Source organism: Tremella mesenterica (genome assembly GCF_000271645.1).
Source record: "Tremella mesenterica DSM 1558 unplaced genomic scaffold TREMEscaffold_1, whole genome shotgun sequence".
Taxonomy (NCBI): domain Eukaryota; kingdom Fungi; phylum Basidiomycota; class Tremellomycetes; order Tremellales; family Tremellaceae; genus Tremella; species Tremella mesenterica.
The window spans coordinates 4677639-4701425 of record NW_006711225.1 but is presented as its reverse complement, the minus strand read 5'-3'; the positions used below and the strand labels follow the sequence as shown (position 1 = coordinate 4701425).

The 23787-nt window shown below is 47.3% G+C and overlaps 6 protein-coding genes across 6 annotated transcripts; 1 reads left to right on the top strand and 5 right to left on the bottom strand.

The window, feature by feature from the left end:
* Nucleotides 1–482: 482 nt before the first annotated feature.
* TREMEDRAFT_59492 (uncharacterized protein) lies at nucleotides 483–1142 on the bottom strand (the record flags this gene model as incomplete). Its single annotated transcript, XM_007001623.1, has 2 exons — nucleotides 483–617; nucleotides 675–1142. 2 exons carry the CDS (start codon nucleotides 1140–1142, stop codon nucleotides 483–485), a joined length of 603 nt encoding a protein of 200 aa, XP_007001685.1.
* A 707-nt stretch (nucleotides 1143–1849) lies between these two features.
* Nucleotides 1850–2590, bottom strand: TREMEDRAFT_59491 (uncharacterized protein; the record flags this gene model as incomplete). Its single annotated transcript, XM_007001622.1, has 1 exon — nucleotides 1850–2590. One exon carries the CDS (start codon nucleotides 2588–2590, stop codon nucleotides 1850–1852), a length of 741 nt encoding a protein of 246 aa, XP_007001684.1.
* Nucleotides 2591–6932: 4342 nt separating this feature from the next.
* Nucleotides 6933–9476, bottom strand: TREMEDRAFT_37289 (uncharacterized protein). Its single transcript, XM_007000828.1, has 8 exons — nucleotides 9270–9476; nucleotides 8613–8736; nucleotides 8193–8315; nucleotides 7861–7985; nucleotides 7522–7716; nucleotides 7307–7395; nucleotides 7104–7227; nucleotides 6933–7056 (listed from the first exon to the last, which is right to left on the bottom strand). The coding sequence occupies exons 1-8, from the start codon at nucleotides 9419–9421 to the stop codon at nucleotides 7002–7004; spliced, it is 987 nt and encodes a 328-aa protein (XP_007000890.1). The 5' UTR covers nucleotides 9422–9476; the 3' UTR covers nucleotides 6933–7001.
* Nucleotides 9477–10478: 1002 nt separating this feature from the next.
* On the bottom strand, nucleotides 10479–12783 carry TREMEDRAFT_59489 (uncharacterized protein; the record flags this gene model as incomplete). Its single annotated transcript, XM_007001621.1, has 9 exons — nucleotides 10479–10554; nucleotides 10611–10726; nucleotides 10912–11214; nucleotides 11315–11470; nucleotides 11656–11940; nucleotides 12100–12282; nucleotides 12392–12501; nucleotides 12689–12710; nucleotides 12757–12783. The coding sequence occupies 9 exons, from the start codon at nucleotides 12781–12783 to the stop codon at nucleotides 10479–10481; spliced, it is 1278 nt and encodes a 425-aa protein (XP_007001683.1).
* Nucleotides 12784–13542: 759 nt separating this feature from the next.
* Nucleotides 13543–16227, top strand: TREMEDRAFT_73046 (uncharacterized protein; the record flags this gene model as incomplete). Its single annotated transcript, XM_007002139.1, has 7 exons — nucleotides 13543–14522; nucleotides 14682–14697; nucleotides 14805–14915; nucleotides 14944–14973; nucleotides 15188–15271; nucleotides 15568–15852; nucleotides 16147–16227. Exons 1-7 carry the CDS (start codon nucleotides 13720–13722, stop codon nucleotides 16225–16227), a joined length of 1410 nt encoding a protein of 469 aa, XP_007002201.1. The 5' UTR covers nucleotides 13543–13719.
* Nucleotides 16228–16938: 711 nt separating this feature from the next.
* Nucleotides 16939–23131, bottom strand: TREMEDRAFT_73045 (uncharacterized protein; the record flags this gene model as incomplete). The annotated part of the gene is made up of 9 exons (XM_007002138.1): nucleotides 16939–17394; nucleotides 17576–17844; nucleotides 18059–18662; nucleotides 18708–18849; nucleotides 18969–19050; nucleotides 19095–19220; nucleotides 19263–19376; nucleotides 19592–20668; nucleotides 20774–23131. The coding sequence occupies 9 exons, from the start codon at nucleotides 23129–23131 to the stop codon at nucleotides 17199–17201; spliced, it is 4968 nt and encodes a 1655-aa protein (XP_007002200.1). The 3' UTR covers nucleotides 16939–17198.
* Between the last annotated feature and the right edge of the window lie 656 nt (nucleotides 23132–23787).

Sequence of the window (23787 nt, the reverse complement as noted above, 5' to 3'; positions counted from 1 at the left end):
GGAAGCAGTATTCAACGGACTTGAGACATCTTGACAAATGACAAGCCGTCAAAATGTGTGGGTTGTGGAAGAAGTTCTTGACCCGACCTCATTCATGTTGCAGGATCTCCGTTCTCCTCATATGTGCCTGGCCATTTCTCAGATAGTCCAGGTTATGAATGAATCGCTGCCCAGCATTGTTAGCAGATAGAATTGTCGAGGGACGGCCGAGCCGTTAATGATGATACATCCTCTTCCGTCACTTTTCTTCTTTGTCTTATCATCCTCTGAGCTTTATAATAGGTTTGGGTTTGCTGTGTATGACTGGGACATGATTAGTAGAGACATGTCAATTTGATAGATGCTCTTTGCCCCTCTGAATCATTATTTAATTATCAGTAGACAATGATGCAACGTGTACGTGATTTCTTGGAGCAGACACCTCAAGACAATCATCATGCATTCCTTCTGATCACACCGCCTAATACCCATCTTGACATCTATCATACTCCATCTCCAGATTTAGTACTTGGACTCAATCGCCACTCTTCCTCTGCTGTTCCATCATCATATATTTCATAAGTCAGTTCTGATTCAGTCAACTGGAAAGGGAGAAAACCGTACTTGTAGTCCTTCACCTGATAATCTTCATTGAACAAATGTCTCTCCAAGACTGAATCTACTTCCTCTCTTACCTGTAACATCATTGCGAAAGCATGGTTTACTACTGTGTGAGAAGTTGGAGCTGATAATTGAGAGTCACCTGGTGTATCTTGTGGGGGAAGAGACTGATTGTTTCTGTTCTCCATCATTGTTTTAAAGTTAGCCGTGAGGCATTGAGAATAGGCTTTGAGAAGGCTCTTTTCCATCTGATATTGATGCTCAGTGATCTCCCTGTAGCTGGTTTGTGACAAGGTTGGGAACCTTTCAGTCCATACTATGGGTCGTCCAGTCGAAATGTTACGTATATCCACTTGAAATGCATTATTTATGTGAAGCCCATCACGTCCCGTAAAAGATGTCACGCAGACCGTGTTAGGGTCGGCAATGGTTGAGTTGATGATGGTCACCATATTTTTATTACATTCCTTTTTGCTCCACTTGGAATTGATAGCGAGGGTAAATGTTGGGAAAATAGTCAAATTTTGAGCTTGAAGAGACATGTTTGAAAGTTGTTGATTCAATCAGGAAGTGAAGCTGATCTGTATGATGGAAGCGGTGAGAACTCAAGAGAGCTATTTAAGCACTTTTGCCTCCTCATCCGTGCGTCGAATAGGTGCGGGGTGTGAAAGAAATTGAATCACCCTTTCATGCTTGAAATGCATTCTACTCAGATGACACATGTTTGATGAGCATGAAAGTGACCTCAACGCCAACCTGCGAAAGGAGTTCGATCACGAGTTATTGCGAACAAATATGAGCTGTGCATGGCGTAATGGTCGGACAGTTGAAGGAGGATAATCAGGTTGCCTTTGTGCGTCATATCCTCTCATCCCCTACACAGAGAAAGGAGGGTGATAAGTACTGTATCAATCAGTGAGATCCTTTATCACGGAAGATGGTGATATATTAATGTAGACAAATGAAACAGTGCCACACATGCTCACAATGTGTGACCGAGTTGTCAAGTCTTCACTCATCAAACGTCCTAGAAGGCTCAACATCGACTCCACTTGGAGTGGTTGATCTTGCTGCAAGTACTGGTGGTGACACCAGGTGAGAAGGCCCCTGAGGCCTGGGGTATGATAGGAAACAGTCATTGTCACAAGCTCATTCATCCGCTATCTACTTCAAGGATTCCATTCTTGTTGTATGTGTTTGAATCATCTACATATATCAAAAATTGTAGGAGGGAATACTAATGACTTCCCTAAGCCTCTGAATGACCCGGGTCTTGAATACTGAGATTACCAAAGCCCTCGGTACCATCATCATCTCCCGGAGTTGCACCTTGAGAAATTGGAGTATCAATGTCTGATGGACCAGGAGTGTATACTTGTGTTCCTTCTTCCTCCGTGTCCGTATCCTCCTCCTCCTCCTCCTCCTCTCCTTCTTCTTCCTCATTATCATCCTCACGTTCCACCTTGAAAGACATCACTGTGTTTCCCGCCATGTAGTACTGCTCACAAATATCATCCAAACTCAAGATCATCTCAGTGTTGGTTATGTCTTGGGCTAACTTGTTGTATTGGTCTGTCAACTGGTTAATATAGTCTGGGGGCACTGAACCTGTAGATGATGCAATCATCATTCTATTCCTATCTTCCAATGTACTACTCATACTACCATGTAAGTGATCTAGGTATCTCGTCCGAAGTACCGTTTCCAGTTCATCGAGCTGATCCGTGAGTTGAATGAAGTTATCATGAGATTTCAATGGCATGAACTCATCATTCCATACGATTGGATGACCTGCTGAGAGGTATTCTGAATGAACGTGGAAAGTATTGACTATACTCTGAAGAGGATTAGTCAATTCAGATATGAAATGATGATCCGTAGGCGGTTGAGTATTGAGACCATTGAAGATTATATTCACATCATTTTGATAGTCTGCAAGGGTTGAATTAGCATTGATGATCACTCTGGGAGCCGTTGTGGTGGATGACATGATCTGATTCTGTTAAGAAGAAGTCGACAAGTAAGTATTGAGATTGATGAATGTATGGGTGCATGTGGACGGATTGATCACTATTTATCCAATTCAGAGCTGTCGGTCGTTGGGTCGTTCGCTAACGAGCCGTCTTCTCTACAATGGAATCGTTTGTGAAGACACGGTCATTTCCATATAAACGAGCTTGTCATTACTAGCTGTCACGACGGATGATACAACTGGTCATCATTGCTCAAAGGAGATGTCTCATCCATGGACAAACTCCTGTATGAAAATATCCTACGTCCACCCGATAGTGGGGGAAAGTCATGAAATTTGTCTTCGCCAAGACCTCGGTTGAAATCGTGCCTTCTAATGACTTGATGTGTCACGATGAACGTCCCGTCTCATCTCGAGTCTGTAATTTTACCCCTACAACCACTCCGCTCCGCTTGCTCGTGTCAGATATCTCCTCCGTTGTGATCTCTCTTCCGTGTCCAAAGATCCCATTATGAAACGGTGCTTTATGTTCAACCATCTTTTCATCCATCATCTATTTGTAATTGCAGAAAATTCACATTTACACCATTATCAGATATGCACCTGTCATCTACATCTGCTATACGCAAGCAATTCACTACACAGGGATCAAAATAATTGAAGAGTGTGACAAGATTTCTTTCCATTCCTTCCTTGTATTCCTTTTCCTCGATTTCTCATGTGTCCGTCTCACACCTGTCAAACCAATCTGAACACAAATGATCACATTATTACATTGCTTCACTTTCAAGGTCCGATACGCACAAATAGTCCGAGATTTCACAGATCCTTCTCCTTTTCTACACGTTTCCCACCAGTGCTTCTCATCTCTCATTTCACACCCTTCTCACCACATGCTACACAAGTCGTTCACAAACAGACATCATCGCTGACCGTGCATCATGTTGAGCAGGCCTGCCGATCCGGGGGGTTGTCGTGGGGCGGGATGGAATATCGTAGCTGGTCCTTTAGGTGGAGGATTGTTCTGAGCGGGTTGCGGATTTTGAGATGGTTGTATTTGAGGTACTTGTTGACCTTGCGGTCCGTATACGCTTGGTTGGGAACCTTGCGTGAGTTGTGAACCTGGTTGATTCTGAGACAATGGTGGTCCTTGTGAGCCATAGCCGATAGGTTGAGGTCCTGGAGGTCCATAACCCACGTTCGGCATGTTGGGATGATAATTTCCTGGAGGTTGAGGTTGATAGTTTGAGGGAGGACCAGCAAAATGAGGAGCTGGGGCATATCCCATAGGCCCGCCGGACAAGTTGGATCCCATACCCGGAACACTCTGTGGTCTTACACCAGGATATGAATGGAGATTTGAGGGTTGATTTGGGTTCATATTTCCAACAGGTGGGAATTGGTTCGGCGGATAAGGTCCAGGTGGACCGGGAGGACCGTGGGGATAATTGGGTCCAGAGTACGAACCGTGCATCAGCATCTGATGAGCAGGTGGCATCATGTGCGGGTGTTGATGTGGGGGAAGCATGGAAGGACGGGGTTGATGTTGTTGAAAGCTCGATGGAGGGAATGACATGTGTGGCATTGGAGGAGCGGCCATGTTGGGAGGACGAGGAGGACCTCCAATAGGACCTCCAAGGTTCAGCTGTCGATCATTGGGTTGAACTCGATGGTTCATCGGAGGTATTCCTTGTCCTTGACCCGGACCGAGACCGGGAGCAGACATGGGTCCTGTTCCGGGAGGAGGATGGAACACATGTTCTTCATACGGTGGGGGATGTTGACCCGGTGGGGAGGGCAAAGACGAGCGAGGTTGTGGTTGGTTATTCTGTGGCTGAAGAGAGTGTGGACGGAAAGGCTGAGGTTGAGTAGATGGTCTGGATTGAGTTTGATAAGACGAAGGAGGTGGACCTGTGGAATTGGGACTGATGCGTCTAGCAGATGTTACTTGAGATCCAATGATCTGGGCAGATTGGATATGAGGACTTGACTTCATGGATGGAATGTGGTGAGGTATAGGGCGAGGCATGTCTACTCCGATTCCAGCAATGGTCATTTCCAACAAGGCCTTCTGTCTCTTTCTTCGCTCTTCCTCGGTACCACCATCTTCTTCTACGCTTGGAGGTCGGGGTGAAGTTGGTAAAGATACGGGTTTCGACGACGACATAGAGGGGACAGTAGGGGTAGTGTCTACAGCGCCGGTAGGACGGGAGAGCACTTGGAGTAAACTAGCCTGATGTTGATTAGGTGGTGCTCTTCTCATCATTGGAGGTGATTCAGGAACTAATGGTTTGGAAGGACTGTTGATGACCGAAAGCAATTTGGTAGCTCTTTCATTCAGAGGAGAACGAGCACGTTCAGCAGCAGAAGGAAAGATCGAGGCGGAACCAAGGAGTTGAGTCAAAGCGTCGTCTTCTTGTTTCTCGGTGACCTCTTCCGGGTTCGGAGCTCCGGTGGAGGAACCGAAGTGACTGAAGAGTCTTTGCATTCCTTCTTTGTTATCCCCTCCATCAATAGTGGATGGATCCTTGAGACCTTCTTTCTGAACACTGACAAACCTGGTAAAGAGCTGGTCGAGAGCCGAATGTTGTCTCGCAAGAACTGGGATGGTGGGTGAGTGCGGAGGAGTGGGGGTGTCGAAGTGGAATGGTTGTAAGTCACGTTCGAGATGAGGCGATCCTGAGATATTCCGTCTTCCACTCTTCTTTTGACTGGGATTAGGATTAATCCCATGATCCGCAAGCCATCTCTTGAGTGGACTGTAAGTCAACAAAAGAGATCAGCACGGAATTATCAGAGAACTTACCCGACAAAAGGAGTGACGTTGTAAAACTTCTTCTGTCCTTTCCTATCTGTCGTTTTTGGACCCCTTCTCCCCGTCCAAGTGGGAAGGTCGACCAGTTTGACCCATTCAATAGCCTAATGATCAGCTTCTGGCCGATGATTGAGAGAGCCTGACATACACCAATCTCCATCCTGGTTTGAGCCTCAAAAACTGTGGACTCGTCAATGTCTTTGACGATGAACATTGTCACACTCTGCGCATTGACTTGAGTTGTAACTTTGTCCGTTGATACAATTCGGCCGCTTAGATTGAAGCCAGTCTCTTCTTCGACCTTCCATGTCAGCTGGACAACAGACATGTTGATCAAGTTGAACCCACTTCACGTATGGCACATGCCTCTTCGGCTTCTCCCGAGTTAATTTTTCCTCTAGGAAAACTCCAGCCTGCATTAGTCTTATACCCTCTGACCATGACACACTGGTGGTCAGCTTGACTACCGGCAAAAGTCTATACCCGTGAAGTAGCATGAAGAAACATGACATGGGTTTAAGGTACTTTGTAAACTGAGTGGCCAAATGAGATACTCACCTTGTCTCCAGCTTTATTGATGAGAATCCCACCACATACAGGTACCATTTTCTTGTAACTGCAATATTCTGCCCAAACTTCGTCGTGATTATATCCACCTCTATCATTCAATTCCGCCGCCAGTGGTGAAGAAGCCAAGATGAGTTCAGTGAAATACTTCTGACTCAGAGATGGGAGTTGAGGATTAAGAGGTCGTAGGTAATCCTCGTAGAACCAATGCCTTTTTTTCTAATCAGCTCGTTTATCGGCGTTTATGACCGAAAGGGCAGACTTACGCCTGTTCAGCTTGCCAATATGCCCGTACAGGAGTCATCTCCTCCTGTGGTAGATTGATGAGAAAACGAGCGTTAAGTTCCTCGAGGATTTCATCAAATGTCATGTCCCTGAATAGGTTATCTTCGCCACCTTCATCCTCCTCGTCAAAAGGAGTGATCGGGCGAGAAGAGGGCATCTGAGCGACTCCTGCTGTTGAAGATTCCGCAGGGTCGATCTCGGTGTCGGTCTCGGCGTCGACGGGCGCCGGAGGATAGTAAGAAGAAGAATGAGGAGAGTTTAAAGACATATCGATGGTATTGGATATGTAATTGATATGTACAGCAATATGCGTGTTGGTCAAACCCGGACTTGGTCTGGTCGGGTCAAGCGGGAAAGAAAAGAGAAGAAGAGTGACCAGCGGGAGAAGCTAGTGCAAAGAGAGGGAGTGGAAGAGGCGAGGAACGAGGTGAGGCGTAATGAGGTTGGCGAGCACCACACCCACCGAGGATCCGGGTAGAGTAGGGGGGGGGGATGTGAGGGATGGCGTTATGACCACGCCTTGTATGCCTTGCGACTATGTGTGCGAGGAGCAAGGAAGAGATCGCAGGTGAGGAATGAACGAGGCGTGTTGTTCATCATCATCAGCAGGTGAACTTATGACGTCGCGTGGCACACACGTGGACGACAGAAGTAAAATGCCACATCATCCATTGATCCGGGGAGACGGAGTTTCAGAGCTGCAGAGTTGCAGACAACAGCATGCACAACCACATCCAGAAGAACAACAAACCCCCTATCTATTCAATTACCCCTCCCTGCCATCTTTCCACCTTGCATTCTCTCCCCCTCAGCTTGTCTGATAAGTCAGTGGGCATAATAGCATCACAACAACACTCGACTTACACGCTGATGCCTACCATTGCATCTCCCAGATCAGTCGACACCTCGGCGAGTACGGCTGGGTTGTTGTAGTGCGTCACGGCCTGGACGATGGCTCGCGCCCGCTTGGCCGGGTCACCAGATAGGACTGATCGTCAGCATGAGCACGCCATCAGCCGCCGTCGTCGGTCATCGGGTGAGGTAGGGATCACACGGTCTCGACTCACAAATTCCAGATCCGACGAAGACACCATCACACCCAAGTTGCATCATGAGGGCTGCGTCCGCTGGTGTAGCAATACCGCCAGCGGCGAATCTATCTGGTCAGCTAGTCGCCCGATCCACAAAACATCAAGCATACGTATCCCGCAACACTACCTTAGACTGTTTTGACCTTGTGGGAACGTGGTCTCCCCGACGACGATAGGAGCAGACGACTTACGACACAACTGGCAAACGCTTGAGCCGTGCAGTCTCCTTGAGAAGGTGATAAGGTGCCTGAATGTCTTTTGCGAATGCGTATAGCTCATCGTCGGACATGGCGGAAGCTCGGCGAATATCGGACATGACAGCTCGCTGGTGACGAACAGCCTCTACGACATCACCAGTGCCAGCTTCACCTTTGGTCCGGATCATGCTATTACATCAGCACGGCCGCCGTGAAATCAAATCAGGCGCATGTGATGTGGTCATTGGTTTATTCGGACTTGGTTATTGGTGACTGTTCGGAATGAAATGAGAATGAGGTGACGAAAACAGGGAAAATTAGAAGCAAACTCACGCTGCACCCTCGGAAATACGCCGGAGAGCTTCTCCAAGGTTCTTGCAACCGCACACGAATGGCACCTTGAAGGCGTGTTTGCCAATGTGGTGCTGGTCGTCGGCCGGGGTGAGGACTTCGCTTTCCTGCAGGTCAGCTTTAATAATTCCGCCGAGTGTGTCCGATCACTAGCTTCGATTGAGCGGACCCCGAAGGCTGCCTGGACTCCTTGTTTCTTAAGTAATGTATGAAGATGCCAACTGGCGTGACGAGCACAGCATGGCGAGGCATTACAACAAAGTCAAGGCCGGTTCCGAAATGCAGTGAGAGAGGTGCTAGAGGAGATCACGCACATCGATGTAGTCCACACCGACCGACTGTAAAATCTGAGCTTCGACAGTATGCCCGATCCTGACTTTCGCCATGACGGGTATGGAGACGGCGTCCATGATCTGTTTGATCATTCCGGGGTCGGACTGTGTGTTAGTAGTCTTCCATACTCCCGTGCACCTTTTAAATCCACACCATATGTGATAAATCAGGCGGACTCTTCTCTCAACGATGATGTCCTTTATGACAACTTCCCTCGATTGAGATTCCGGCCGGGTGCCCCGGATAGAGTGTTAAGGCGCCAGGATGAGGTGTATTACTACGAGAACAGGACATAGGGCAAAGCGGGCAAGCGTAGAGGTAAAATGCAGGGAAGAAGGGATGAGGAAGGGAGTAGAGAATGAAGACAGAGATTGAGCGAAGAGAAGAATGAAACGACTCACCATCCTAGCAACCCCACCATCTCTCCTAATGTTCGCAGGAATCCTCTCAAGTGCCATGACAGCACTAGCTCCCGCTTCTTCGGCAATTTTGGCCTGCTCGACATTCATGACGTCCATAATAACACTGCGAGTCAGTATTGAATGGACCTATACATCTCTTCAGTCGACGACCGGCCTTCGTCTGTCTCACCGCACGTATACGTCCTGGGTACCTTCTCGATATCCTCATCATCATCCTTGAAAACGATAGAGTCGATACTACGCCCAAACGATATGGATATACAGAATGAGGGAAACAAGTTCGATTCCGCCTTTCCATGTCTGAACGAAGTCCTTAGACGCAGAATAACTTTGCTATCAATGATCAAAGGATTGTCTTAAGATCTCTGATATCTGATAAGTGCTTGAAGATGAGAGGAGTACGACTTCGATGACCTCTGTGGCATAATGAAAATCATATCACACATGAAATAATGATCAAGTCGGATGGTCATTCAAGATCGATCTCCCACTCCATCAAAATAATTCTAATTGATATTATCCCAGATCAAGCTGTCAAGATCGATGAGATCGTGGACAGATATACACTAAACCAGACGTATTCAATGATGAACGACGAAGAGGAGAATAATGAGCACACAGATGAAATTGACTCACCCTCCCTTGAGCATCTGAGCTAAACCAGTTTTCACTCCAAATGTACCTGCACCGGCCGTTGGCCCGGCGGCGCGAGTGGGCATAGGGGTGGAAGTACCGTTGGTCGTCACTGGTAATGCGTTGGAAGATGGGACTATGGTAGGTTCTGACATTATGCAGTTATACAAATCGGATCAGAGGTGTAGAGACAAAGTGGAATGGATAAAGACAGACAGAGAGGTAGGAAGGGAGAAGATCGTAGAGAGGTTTATCGAGTACTTTTTTTTTGGATTTTTGTAAAAACGGGGAAACTCTATTACAAAGCGGACATCGCCGATATGTATGGAACGCGGAAAGGGCCATTCGATTTTTTTATTTTTTTTCATCTGCACGCTTTTTTTTCTTCAGGAAGAGCATGCATGATGATCTTCTTCTCCCTCTATCTCAGTCAATATTGCAGGTATTGAGGAGATCTCTTTTGAACATAGCTCAGTGCACCTAGATGTATCTTTTGGTGCTATCTAGATGCATGCAAACAGCCTACATCAGACGCTTCAAATTATAGGTTCTCTATAAGGAGGAAAACAGCCTTTCTCCATCTCCTGTTCCACAGGAGGTAGCTGAATGCATCAAATTCCTACTGTAAGAGAAGGAAACCTATCCAGAGCCTTCTCAGGCGTCTGCAGGCCTCAAAGAAGACCATGGAGATGGTAAGTGCTGACAGAATGATATTTTAGTGATATTTGGGGGTGGTGAGAAGGAAGTGCCACATTGGGTCGATCCCCCCTTGGAGCCCCACATCAAAATATCGAATCAAGTGATCTACTCTCTTGGGTCACTTGAGAGCTTCATATTATAACAGATGATGCATCAAGGTGTCAGGAGTACACCCTTCAATTTTCAAGGCTGTAGCTGCATGCATTGTGGAGTTGTAGGGAGGAGAAGTTTTGGATTATACCATCTGAAAAAAAAATCCGGGTGAGGAAAAAAAAAATCGAATGGCCCTTCGCGCGCGCCATAGATATGGTATTGATACCGCTTTCAATCCTCAATCGGGCAACGACGGGCAAAGGGGTTTTGGGGAATTCTGCACTTCACTCAATGACCAATGACTTGTTGAGCTTACTTGTGTTGTACATACCAGTACTCCGTGCTCTGAAGTTTGGACTTGGAAAGACATACATTGGAATGGAATCAAGGAAAGATCAAATACATATCCATTCATCATCATCATTCAGCACCATGATCAATATACTCTGGAGTCTCACACGCTCTATACTCATCCGCCAGCTCAGCTACCACCCGCCTATCTCATCAGCTCACCAATATACTGACAAGGCAAATAAAGATATCCATACTCACCTCGAATCGTCAAACTCGTCCAAACCATCCGAAAACATGGGTTCTTTCTTGTATTGTTCCAAAAAGGCATTACGTCTCCGTAGCATGTCATAGGAGTTTAACATTGCCCGGAATAGCTTTTAGTGAGCGGTGTTCTTACTACACAGAACGATGAACAGCGACATGACAACCTAACCACATGGCATCTCCCATCGGACAGAGAGGACGTGATTGTCGCTGGTCAGTGTTGAGGAAGAGAGTCCAAGAGAGACATAATGCGAGCTTGAAGAACTGGATCAGAGATGAAAATGTCGTCACTCACAGATGCCATACTTGTATGATTCGCCATCATCACTCCACTGACCCTATTACTTCCCATCATCTTTCTCTTTGTCAAAGCTACCTGTATACTCGCCGGACCCCAGGGGATAAAGTTTGCCAGTTGTCGTTCTCTTATTCTCAATAATGACTTGTGAACGTCGGTCGGATCCACGTCGCCGGAGATGATATTGAGACAAGAGATGTAACAGGAGGATTTGGTCGATGTTGTGGAGACCATTCTGTTTTTGGGTTGAAGGAGACGACGCATGACGTCGAGTGTTGTTGTTTTACGTGTTGATTTCGCCTAAAGGTTAGCTATCCGTTACAAGATGGCCAGATTTAAGAATGGAGTCTAGATGAGGATGTGGACGAGGGTGCAGATAAAAGCATTACTCATCACTTACCTTATCAATTTCATCACTTGTGAAAGGTGTATACGATGTCATAAGGAAATGACATCTTGGAGTGGGGATGAGACTAGCTATGATCCCCACTAGATCGTTATTCATGTAACTTGGATATCGTAGGGTTTGTGTACTGGCAGCCATTACGGTTGAAACCTAGACGTCAGCTCAAGCAATTTACCACTCCCCCTTGCCCAAGTCATCCAGTTTGGACAAAAGAGACGATATGTAAGATGTACGTCAGACACCCGTCATATGAAGGGAGAAAGATGTACGACCGAAAAAGTCAAATTTGTAATCAATCAGGAGAGAAACAGACGAAGTCGTAGGACTTAACTTACCAATTGATTAGTCTGCATGAAAGAAGGTTCTTGCATTTGTAATCTATCCGCTGCAATCCTAGACAGAGCGACATTGTCCAAGACAACCACCGAATCAGCATTATTGACCAAACGCTTCATAGCCAATAACGAATTGTATGGTTGTACGACGACGTCTGATCTTTCCGGAAAGACGGAATATGTTTGGATGAGTTTTTTGGGGAAACGGTCGTTTAGACGTTCGAGGAGGAAAGAACCGAGACCGGAACCTGTCCCGCCTGCTATAGAGTGAAGTAACATGAAGCCCTGTTCGTCTATCAGCTACGTCTCTTCAACTTCTTGGACAAGTGAAATTGTTTCGTGCCAGAACCCCCCCTGGACGTGTGAGGAATTCGGGTAAGAAGTTGACTCTGAGTAAAGTGAGATGGTTTATATGGGTAAATCGCAGAGGAAGATCAAACCTACCTCAAGAGAATCGGAACCATCCGCTTCCCTATCTACCATCTCCATCAACTCCTCATATACCTTTTCGCCCGCACTATAACCTTGTGCCCAGTTGTTCCCCGCTCCACCTCCGTCTTTCGAGAGAAATATGTTTTCTGGATTGTATAATCCCTTGAAAGGTGATGATATGATGTTGTTGATTACCTATAATTTATCAGTGCTTTGTCCATCATGTGCTACCTTCAAACCTTCCCATCATCCGATTATCTTTCAGAGTTGAGAAATGGAAATGATAGATGAGAAGTAGACTCACCCTTGGTTCCAAATCGATGAGTATAGCACGAGGAATGTAATGCTCATCATCCGCTTGATAAAAGAAAACATCTTTTCTATCCCCTTGAGAGCCCTCAGAAGCCCAATCTTCTAGTAAACCAGTAGGAGATATCCCATGTTCGGCGCATAGCTTCTGCCAGAACTACACGTCAGCTGAGGTCCTCAGCGAGTATCCATCTGAGAGTGCGGGATCTGAGAGGAGGAGAGGAAGTACCTGATGTCCGACTGAATCGTCAGCATTACAAAACTTTGAATTCGGTATCGTTAGGTTACTCACTCTGATTACCCGCCTGACCTGCCTGGAAAGTATCAGCGTTGAAAGCAAGAGTGGTTGGGACGACTCACTTGAAGAGAGATGATCTCCCGACCCATGATGGAAAAAGAACCGGGAGGGGTACGGATTGCTTACTCGCTAGTGACTGAATCCTTCTTCGGCAGTAGTTGTGAGGTGTGCGAAAGACACTGGAGTGACGCTTCCCTATCTCATGGGCGATTGTGTCCTTCGAGGTACTGGCCTCTGTGTCTCGCGTAGGGTAACAGTAGTAGTATTGCGGCTGATGATGGTCTTCTACTCGTACTCTAAGCTTACAGCTCTATCATAGACAAGACGCGTGTGGAACGCGTGGAGGAGTGATAACGTGATCTCATAAAGCCACGTGTGTTCGGATCTCCAATTCTCTTGGCGCCCTTTCAAGACGCCCACCCGGAGATCCCGCATTTGACCTTGACCTTATACTTGTATGTACCATAAGTGTTGCAATACTCCGTTCAACACCGACGATGTGGCACAGGTCGAGGCGCACCAAAACCTCACCTACGGCAGTCGTGCCACATCCACCGGCGTTGGTCGGAGTATGCATCACTTTCGTTACATACAAGTAGATTTATCGATGTATGGTTGACTATCAAGCAACCCAGGGGCCAGGGGTCAGGGGGTGCATTCTGGATATTCTAGATTATTCGCATGCATATGTCCATGCTCCAAATGAAATTCGACGAGATGGAACGAAGCTGTGTACGGTAGTTGTATGTGGCGCTAGGCTTTTCTCACCAAAGTCATTCACCCTTTTCTCCTTTTCATCGCGCACCTCTCAAGTATATCTCTACTCCTTCCTTGGCCTTCTGTAGCCAGGACGAAACACTCTTTCTTCCCAATCAACTTCTAAGTCTCAAGCGAGCAGAAGGGACATCGAAGATATCAACGGTCCTTCAACAATGTACATAGGGCGTATCAGTCGGTCAAGCAGATGATTGGGTGATGGTAACCTATGACCCCCATCCGTTTCATATCATACATCTTTCTCGGACATGTCCTTGGGTAATCGTACATCATTATCAAAGAGGGTTCCTTTTTTCTCTTCCTTATTCCGATTCGGTCGTTCAGATTCCGACAAAAGACATAGGTCTAAACTCTCTTCCACCACTCGATCTAGGCATCTCTTATCACGCCCTCCGACTATGGGTCAAGGAAACTTTCTAGCAATCTTTCCTAGAAGATTCCTCAGACGTCTTCTCATTTGTCTTTTCATCTTCACATTGATCCTCACCTCTATCCCATTCGCTGCATATCAATACTACCCTGAACCTCCAAAACATCATAAACATAATTTCTTCGAAGCTCTCCCATGGCCTTTTCGATTATACAAAGAAAATTATTATCCTTCACCTATCAAGCCTGAACCTCCAGAAGCTTTGACGGATCTTTTAGCGGCCCCATGGGCCGGGAGTTGGAAACTTCCTCCACTCGGCAGTATCAACAATCAAAGATATACTCAAGATGGTCAAGAAGGAGTTTTGCTAAAACTTCATGTTTTCTCTACACCTCATATCTCTGCTAGTAAAAGACGGAGATTGATTAGGGAGTATTCTCCTATGCACTATATACCGAGGGAATATCGACATTTGATCGAATTCAACTTCGTCTTAGGTCGTTTACCATTGATCGAAAATGTGATGGATCCTGTGGAATTGAAGAAGGAACAGGAGGAGTATGGAGATATGATTTTCCTTGATGGTTTGAAAGGAGGAGAGAATATGAATGATGGGAAGACATTAGATTGGGTGAAGGCTGTTGGTAGGGGTAAAGCAGGCAAAGAAGCGTGGTGGGTTGTGTGAGTTGAGACTTTCTCCATTTGTATCACCACCGTGTCGATCCTGTTCCGCTCTTGTTCCTATATTGTCGTCTTCTGTGTCCCGCCGTCTCTCCTCTTTCTGTTTGACCTGTGTCCTTTTTCTGTTTCTCTACACTTTGAATGGACGCTGATGGAAAGAAAGTGTGATGACGACGTGAGTCTTGCTTCCCTCCCTACTCTCACGGAAAGTTGCTCTGGCCCTTACTCGATCGTATAAAGCTTCTACTTGGCTCTCATCTGTTCATCCGGGCCTACTTCTAGAGTCCGACGAATCAGCTCATTACAGACTTTCCCCTTGTTACCAAATCTGCTGGATTTCCTACTTTCTCAAGACCCACATACTCCGACGTGGTTCGGCACGGCCTTGGGAAGGTGGGTGGGATATTACTACTATTATCAGGGCATGATGTATGGTTTCTCGTGGGGTGTTGTGAGTCATCATTCCTTGTTTCCCCTCCTTCTTACATTTCTTCTATTGGTTCATCTCTTCCCCACTTCTCTCGCTATTTTCGCCTGTACTGTTACTTAATCTATGTCTCACCCCTTAAGTCTTATCTCGACATCGGATGCATTGAATTCATCTCGGTCTGAGGTCTCATCTTGAGTATGGCGGTGACAAGGAGTGGAATATGTGCTGATCACAGGCGAAAACCATTGCTTCGGCAGATCTGCCACGAAAATTCGTTGAGACCAACTATGACGAAGACGCTAAAATGGGAATAGTTATGGTGAGTTTCGGCGCTCCCCCCTTATCTCTCGCCGATCTTCTCTCTTCCCTCGCTCATTTCTCCTCCCTTTTTTCTCCTTCTTCTCTTTCTCTCTCCTCTATTCAACTTCACACTTGACTTGTCTCATTAATACTCAAATACCTCTGATCTCCTTTCTTGATACTCTCCCACATGACCCCCGATCACCCCTACTCCAATCCAAAATATGAGACGAACTCAAAACCTACACTTTCAGCTTCATTAGGGACGAACAGACCGACCATATTACCTGAACTCCTATAGAAACTAACTCTCAGATGTCCCTCCCACCCACACCGAAGATCTTCAATCGTCTCTCTCATCTACAACCTACCAACCTCACCGACCCACTTCAGACCGATCCTATCCTTCGACTCAGTGAACTCGCCGCTAAAGCTCGGGGAGAACGAAAGAAAAAAGATTATTCAAGTCCTTATCCAAATCCTGATCCTCGGACGGGATTAAAGAAGATAGACGTTGGAAGAAGGATGGCGAGTCTGTTCGATTGGTATGTCGCTGGGACAAATAAAGCTTTATGTTGGCATGGATTGAAACTTGATGAGGTTAGTATTATTTCGTTCTTTCATCTCCATCCCTCTTTCTTCTGATTCTCCTTTCCCTTTCAATACCTTGCTCAGAAGTTGTCTAAAACCACCTTTTATCTTTTCCGCGACTCACTTCCTCTTCCTTCTTTCTCATCCACCATAACTGGATGTTTGTGTCCCTTTTCTCAAAATCTCTAGCTTCGATCTTGGAAGTCACTCGATGTTAAGGGTCACAAACGACTACATGTTAATCTCGTGGGATTATGAGCAAATATCTAAGATTTGTAGGAAAGTTGAAACTGACAAAAAAAGGATTATCTACAAGGTTATCATCAAGCTGCTAAAAGAGGGAAATGGTCACCTCCCAGTTGGTTGAAGAAATATCAAAGATGATCTTTTTCTCCCCTTCCTCCTTCCTCCTTCCTTTTCACTCATTCTCACTGTATCATTCTCATGTGAAGAGTTCAGCTCTCACTGTATATACACAGGTCAACGATGTCCATATTTGATATCCGAAATGAAACCCCCTCCCCCCGTCTCAAAGTTTTGTCGGTGGGTTATGGAAGGTCATCAACATTGTACATCTTACATTTCCAACCAATCGTGTCAGCCATGTTCGATATTCGATATTCGTGCACTCGACCATTGCGCCAATGATCCCAATGAGCGATTCGAAATATTCGTTATGACCCCTGTCTCCGTAAAACGCTGCCGTCACTGTTGAAATACGACACGCCGGCAAATATGATGGACGATGTTGTGATGACGATCATCATACCACCTCGACTCATCGATATTACGATACTTCCCGTTTTAAAGAAACACATATCTCGATGAGCCTCTAATTCCAAAAAGTATATACATTGGTGAGAGACCAATAGCGAACAAGTACCGTGAGGGAAAGATGTGTACGTCTTGTAGCCCCCTTGCTTTTTCATGCATTCATAAACACGAGACTTGTTCATACTACTTTATCTTGAGCAGGATGACTCAGAGTTTTGAGAAGACACGACTGTTCAGTCAAGATAAGCGAATGGTAAGAGGAATAAGACGCAAGTAACGAAGATTCATATACACATGAAATCAAAAAGTCCTTGACTAAATCTCAAAAACCAAATTCATCAATTTATTTCATCATTGATTCCAGATCATCATCACCTAACATTTCAAACCTCCAAGTAACAGATAAATAAAACCTCTTAAACCTTCTCCTTTCCCTTCACTCTCCACTCGATTGCAGATCGTGTATCGTCGACGTCATCTGTGCACATCCGACGTGAACCCCTGGTTCTAAAGTATTCTCTGGGTCGGAAAGATACATGCGGGATGTGTCGTTAAAGTTGGTTTGGAGATCCAAAAAGAACTCATGACTTGGTCCTACTCGGTGTTCTCCCGGTCACATGAGATTTCGTAGACGATCTCCGTGTATCTTTCCCAATTGACGAAGTTGAACCGGAACGTTTACCCTTGAACTCTTTCTCGCGCATTTTAGCAGCTAATAATTCTGCCCAAAGAGGGTTTGAGGGAATTTTACCAATCAATCCTTCTAATGTGGTCATCCTAGTCGTCAGCGGTTTCCTCACAATCTACTCTCCGCTCTCAGATGTATGATGCTGGTTACTGTAGCAGCAAACGTGATGTTTCATGTATGGCCAAAGAGAAAGAGAGAGTATCAATAGGTGTGAAACAGAAGGAACACATGGAAAGTGAACAAGTTGAAAGAGGACAAAAGAAAACCCACCATGCCACTTTATCAGCATCCGTATCAGCCGAAAAGATGATAGTCTCTCCATCCTTAAACTCCATTTCGAAACTCCTCGGTCGACTAGATATTCCTTCGTCACTTCCTCTCCTCATGGTCATACGAGATTTTGGCGAGCCTCCAGAAACGTTTAGATCTATAACTCCTATCGCTTGTCTCAAGTCGATAGAGGCAACATGTTTCTTTGTGACTTCGTTCATCGCCACGAGGTTACCTCCGATGAGTCTGAACATACGTCGACGTGGGACCTGAGAGTTAGTGCTGACCGACATTCAATTTCCTTTGCGTTCGCCTCGTGGCCACAGTTTGTACTTTCAGTCCGGGAGGTGGCTCAGCCAGCTAAGAAGCCTGAGAAAGAAGCTAGTTGCTAGCCAAGGTTCACGCTGAGAAGATGATGTCGGCGGGATGGAGGAGGGCAAAGAGGGCGAAAAGAGATTGGTGAGAAAAGCAAATTCGACTCACGGTGCAATCTCCTCCATCTTGTGTCAAAAGTCCTTCATGATACTCATGTTCATGCCATGCATGATGTCTTATTCCCCTTAGACAATCATCGATACATTGTGGTAATTCCTCTGGTCTCAACCCAGGAATAGGTGGTAATCTGAAAATCTGAAGAGTAATCTTTGCCAATTGTTTCCTTGGGGCATTTTGAGCTTGTTGTTGTCCTGGTCCAATATGTCGATCAGGTTCACCACGGAACATGGCAAACATAGGATACCGAATCTCCAATATCTTCGCCTCGCAATTCTTGGCAATGGGTTTGAACGCCACGTGAGTTTTAGCGATCGTTGCTGATGTTGGAGTGGGTAAATATTTCGCTATGTTGTCTACTGGTGGTTGGGGTGTAGGAGCAGGGAGGACAGGTAGAGGTGTGGTTGATCGAGACTCTGATTTGGCAGGTTTGGCTTTACGAGGAGAAGAAAAGATGTTTCGTAATGCTGAATGTTTTGCAGGAGATGCAGGAATGGGAGTTGATGAAGGAGGTTTCGTGTGTAATGCTTGGAGGATATGAGGATCCCGTCGGACATCGAGAGAAAGGGTGAATTCAAAGTTAGGATGTTCGACGCTGTCATTGAGCTTTGTTCATAAACGAGAAGATGGTCTGGCTCACAGTGAGAATTCTTGATTGACTCGTGCACCTTCGGACAGTAAAGAATAAGGTGTACGAATGTAATCTATCCCATTATCAAGCGTGACGCAGAAATAAGTCGGTTGATCTGGAATAGGAACAACCAATCCTTCAATGCCCAATACTGTATTGTCAGCTCACCCTCCCTGCATCTGCATTCACTGAGATCCGGACCGAGTAACGATCACCGAACGCTGAGGACGGTCAAAGTGCTTTTTTTCGGCGACGGTGAAGTCAACTGACCTTTGACAAAGATGGTTCCACTGGCTTTCCCAACACTCGCTTCCTTCTCCCTCATCTGCCGGATCTCAGCCGCATGTTCATTCTACGTATCAGCTGCGTCACAAGTGACATACAAAGAGAACTGACAAGATCAGACGGCCGGCGTAATTGTCTCCAAGCTCGACCAGAATCAAGGTCACCAGCTCTGGTGTGACTGAACGTCTCTGTATATGTCGCACGGACCATTGGTTTCTCTTTGATCTTGTATTTGCGCTAAAATTGTCAGCTCTGGCTTGATTCCGATAACCGACTAACCGTGCTATCTATATCCCGTGTTTCTTCCTCGAACGCATCGAGCATGGACCGTCGATCACTACGAATACCAAGAGTCAGACGTGGTCTGAGGATAGAACCTCGCGGGGTGACGATCTGTCGCGGTCAGCTCATTCACCATATCCATCTGTCTAGAGCACAGACGGTCGGTAATCGACGGACTACATGCAACGCATAGCTCACACATAGAAGAAATATGGTCAAAAGCGGTGAGGAACTGGGATGGAATCAAAAGAGAGAGAAGCAGGCGTGTTGCCGGGGTCACAATAACGAAGGGAGGTGAAAGTTATTGAGGTCCAATGTTGACTCACCTCATCCGACTCCTCCGTCACATCACTAACACTCCTACTCCTTCTCCTCGACACTTTCGACGGCCCAGCCCTATCTCCCGTCTCCATCTTCTCTGGCCTCTTCACCGTTTCTGCCGTACTCGCAATCAAAGGTATCTCCGAAACCTCCTCCCTCGGCGGATGTACCTTCACAGCCGTGTCTTTCGGCTTTTGAAGTATACTGACGGGGAATGTACTCTGAATCTTGGATGGACCGAGAATAATCTTTTCATCGCCTACCACCCCACTAGCCAGTTTGTCCAAAGCGCTTTGAGGAGCGTGTATCACACCGTCTTTGGAATTTTGTTCCAGTATCCTCTGAGCGGATTGAGTTTGACTTCTCGGTCGAAGAGACGGTCGCTCCGGTTTTGGAGTTTTCTCCTCAGCATCGATCTCTATCAGAGGCGGAGGTGGAGGTAAAGCTTTGTCTCTAGACGCCTGGGAAGGGTTAGTCTTGCCCAGCTTGGATTGAGTTTCGAGTACATGACTTTCCTCCGTTGGCAGAGTATGTCTTTTCGAGAGACTACCCTCAGCAAGTCGCTGTTGTACGGTCTCTTTGATCATATCTCGAGAAATTCTCTGTCGAATTCTTCCGGCAGAGCCTGTGCCCATTCCATTCCCGTCTGACGATGATCCAAAGTCAATTCCAGAGCGAGAGCCAGTGGAAGGAATCGAAGGAAGGGTACTGAGAGATAGTGATTCCGGCATTTTGCGTTCGTCAGACGCAGAACGTTGAGTCGGTACGGAAGAAGCCGTTTTGGGGGGAGGTAATGAGACGGGTCGGAGAGAGGATTTAGGTTTGGGGTCAATAGTATCGAGAGAGATATCTTCGAAATCGAATGAGGGAATCCGGTGGGGTGATTCTACCTTAGGGCCGTCGGGGTTAAGAGGTCTTGGAGGGGTGAGAGGTCTGACTATTTCGTCGACTGGAGTTTCACTTGGTTCCACCGGGGGAGGCTCGGGAGTTTCGGTGAACGTCGAGGTGAAGCCGCCGAAAAGAGGACTGGTCGCGCCAATCAAAGGTAGGGAGAAGGGAGCAGATAAGCCATATGTGCTGGTCTGATAGTCAGCAGTGAGTCGTCGGCGAAAGACACAAGAATCGTCGATGGGATCGTGGTTCACTAAGGGAGATGATAGAGGAAGTCAGCTCGGACATGAACTTACCCGCTTCTTCACTACCGGTTCGTCCTCAGATCTAGTGACAGGGCTGGGAAGTTTGATGGGTTCAGGCTTCGGGGGTCTCGGTAAATCTCTGTCCTTGTGTGCTTCTTCCTTCCTCTCTACCTTGTCCAGTAACACCGACATCCTCTTGGGACCCTTCATCTCCGGTACCTCGCTGATCTTCCTCTCCTGTGTTGACGGACTGTCCTGCGGCTTGTCCTCAAGCAAGTCGCCCTTCCGCATTTCAAAGCTAGCGTCAAACAGTGCTTCTGCAAATCCAGTAGGTGTACTTGGTTCCATCACATGCGGTTTGGTCACCTCCAGCGCTTGAGGAACAGCAGGACTTCGAGGCATACCTGGCATTCCCAACCCAAGAGACTGAGTAGCGAGCGCGCGAGCGGCTTGCATCCGCTCCAAATGACTTGTTCGACCCAGAGGCACTCCGTCTTCCTCTCGCTCATTGTTTGCCGGAGAGAGCACTTTGGTGGCAGTGCTGATGGTAATGAACGGGTCGGGTAATAGGCCAGCTTGATGAGCATGGGGTCCCCCTACTTCAGGGTGAGATAGGACAGGAAGCGAGGGATTGACAGCGTTGGCATTCATAAGCATCTGATGATCCTCAGCATGGGGAATAGCGGGTTGCACAAGGGGTGATACACTCTGGATAGGAGGTAAGGAGTGTGCTATGGCGGCACGTTGGGCATGATGAGTTCGTCCATACGGGATACCGGAGTGATCCTTCTCGGTGAATTTGAAAGTGCTTTCCATTGGAGGAGAGAATTCCGAGTCTCCCAATAACGGTGTGGGATGAAGAGATCCACCGAGGGAGGGTGTAGATAGAAAAGTGTCTGGATGGTCTTCATCCGACGATTCGGATGGCACTTCTGGTACGGTCGGTATGACTGGAGTCGGAAGTTCAGGTGGCGAAAAGAGACCTTCTTCCACCAGAGCATCCATGAAATCGGCTGTGGTAGATGCGTCCGCATCATCAATTTGATCTCCTTCTTCCTGCGCGACACCGGTGGGAAGATTGAACGAACGAGACGGAGGATGAGGTTTGTGAGTTGTCATGGACAACACAGGTGGAGAGTTCAGAATGACCTCGAAACTATTGTCCCTTCCATCATCCACCCATTCATCGTTCTCATCCGAATCAAGTTGTTCGAAACTCCCATTGATACTTCCCTCGACACTCATCCGTTCGAACTCCTTGACGTCGGGGACAGATTGAAAGGTCACCGTTTTGCTTCCCCTGGTAGGAGAATCTGGTCCTTCGACTAAACCACGAGGTCCTCGCAATCGTCGAGACGGTGTCATGGAAGATTTCATTGGAGTAGGCGTGGGAGTGACGTCGTCTGCCAGTAACATCACTGCAGTTGGTGGTTGTGATAACGGTGAAGGGGCCGGTGGGGCCGTTGTGAGTAGAGATGGCGGCTGATAGGAGGTTCTTGGGGGAGAAGGCGTCGGGGATCCATTTCCTCCGCCACCGGGATGTAGAGAGCCCGGGGAGACCCGACGACGATCATGGGAGACTCGACGGACGGTGGGAGACGGAGAGGTGAATATGTCGTCTTTGTGAACTGGTATTGAGTGCGGGCTGGAGACTGGGCTTTCGGCCACTTTCTTGCTGGCAACGAGCTCTCCACCGGAGGTAACTCTCTTGAAAGGCGATTTCGAGACGTATTCTCTATTCGCCAAACTTTTTAGGTTCATACTGTTCCTCGGAACCCGTTTACCAGCTCGCACATCTGGACTTTCATTCTCCTTGCTGGAAGAAATCTTCCTCTCGACTCCACCAGGCGATCTACGCTCCACGCCCACGGGAGATGGGAATGTGACTTTAGCCCTCTCATTCGACACCTTCCTCGTCCCACTCACAGCGGCTCCGTGACTTACACTACCGCCACTGGACGTTCTGCTGGTGCCCCTTGGGGTGGCGGAGATTCCCAATCCAATTATGGCTTTGGGGGTCGCAGCCACTCCCGCGGCACTGGGAGGTACTTGTCCCATTGCCCGCGCAGTTTTGCGCTCATGTATCACATTCTCCCTTTCCAACTCCCTGCCAGCTGCCTGAGCTCCTTGTGCCGTCCCCAGGTCTTTGAAGGGAGAGCTGGACACTAGAGAGTTTTTCGTCACATGTTTGAAGCTTGAGCTGGTACGTCGAGGCGAAGCAGCGGATGGAGAATGAGCCGTGAGCTCGGGGGAAGGTTTGAGAGGTGAGAGGGAGACTGAATCTCGCTTGTTGATGTGAAGGGGTGACCAGCCTTTGGCGGATGAAGAAATGATGGAGTTTCGAGCTGCGGCAGACGCTGATAAAGGAGCCATGGGTAGTTTGTTACGAGGGGGAGGAGAGGTGGACATGATCTGTACTTGAAAACGTTGAGATGGAGGGAGAAACATAGCGTCAGCGGGATAGAGAATTGAAGAGGAAGAGACCAAACTCACTCGTCGTCAGGGTATACGGGATGGATGGATACAAACACTAGAAATTCATTCAACGTTGGCGTCCTTTTGCCCGGTCGTTCGGATCCTTGTTCTTGGACTTGATGTTGTTGAGTGAGTAGCGTTTTCGATGTCGGGGGGCGGTGTTTGGTGACGAGAATGAGAAGAGAGAGTATGAGGGGGTATAGAGGGTAAGGAGATACGAGAGCGGAAAGAAAGAGGTAGGGTGAGTTGGAGGGGATATGACCCGTGTGACGTGTTTACCTGCACTTTGTCTCACTCGTACCAAAAAAGCAGCCGCGTGAGGGAAGACCGCATCGGCGATTGCTTTTCTATGACGGCGTTTTGCAGTGTGGCGCTTGTCGGGGCCTGTCTTCCTGGCTGTGCTCCTTCACCGCCCTAAATTGGACCTCTGCTTTGGCCAAGCTGGTATGATGTGTGTCATGTATCTACAATCACAACCGTCGTCCAAACCCATGCATCCCACTTTCGACTTGAACCACATATCTCATCCCTCCCACTGGCCACTGGCCACCGCTCTGCCATCTGGAATCCGCGAGCTTGAACTTTCTCCG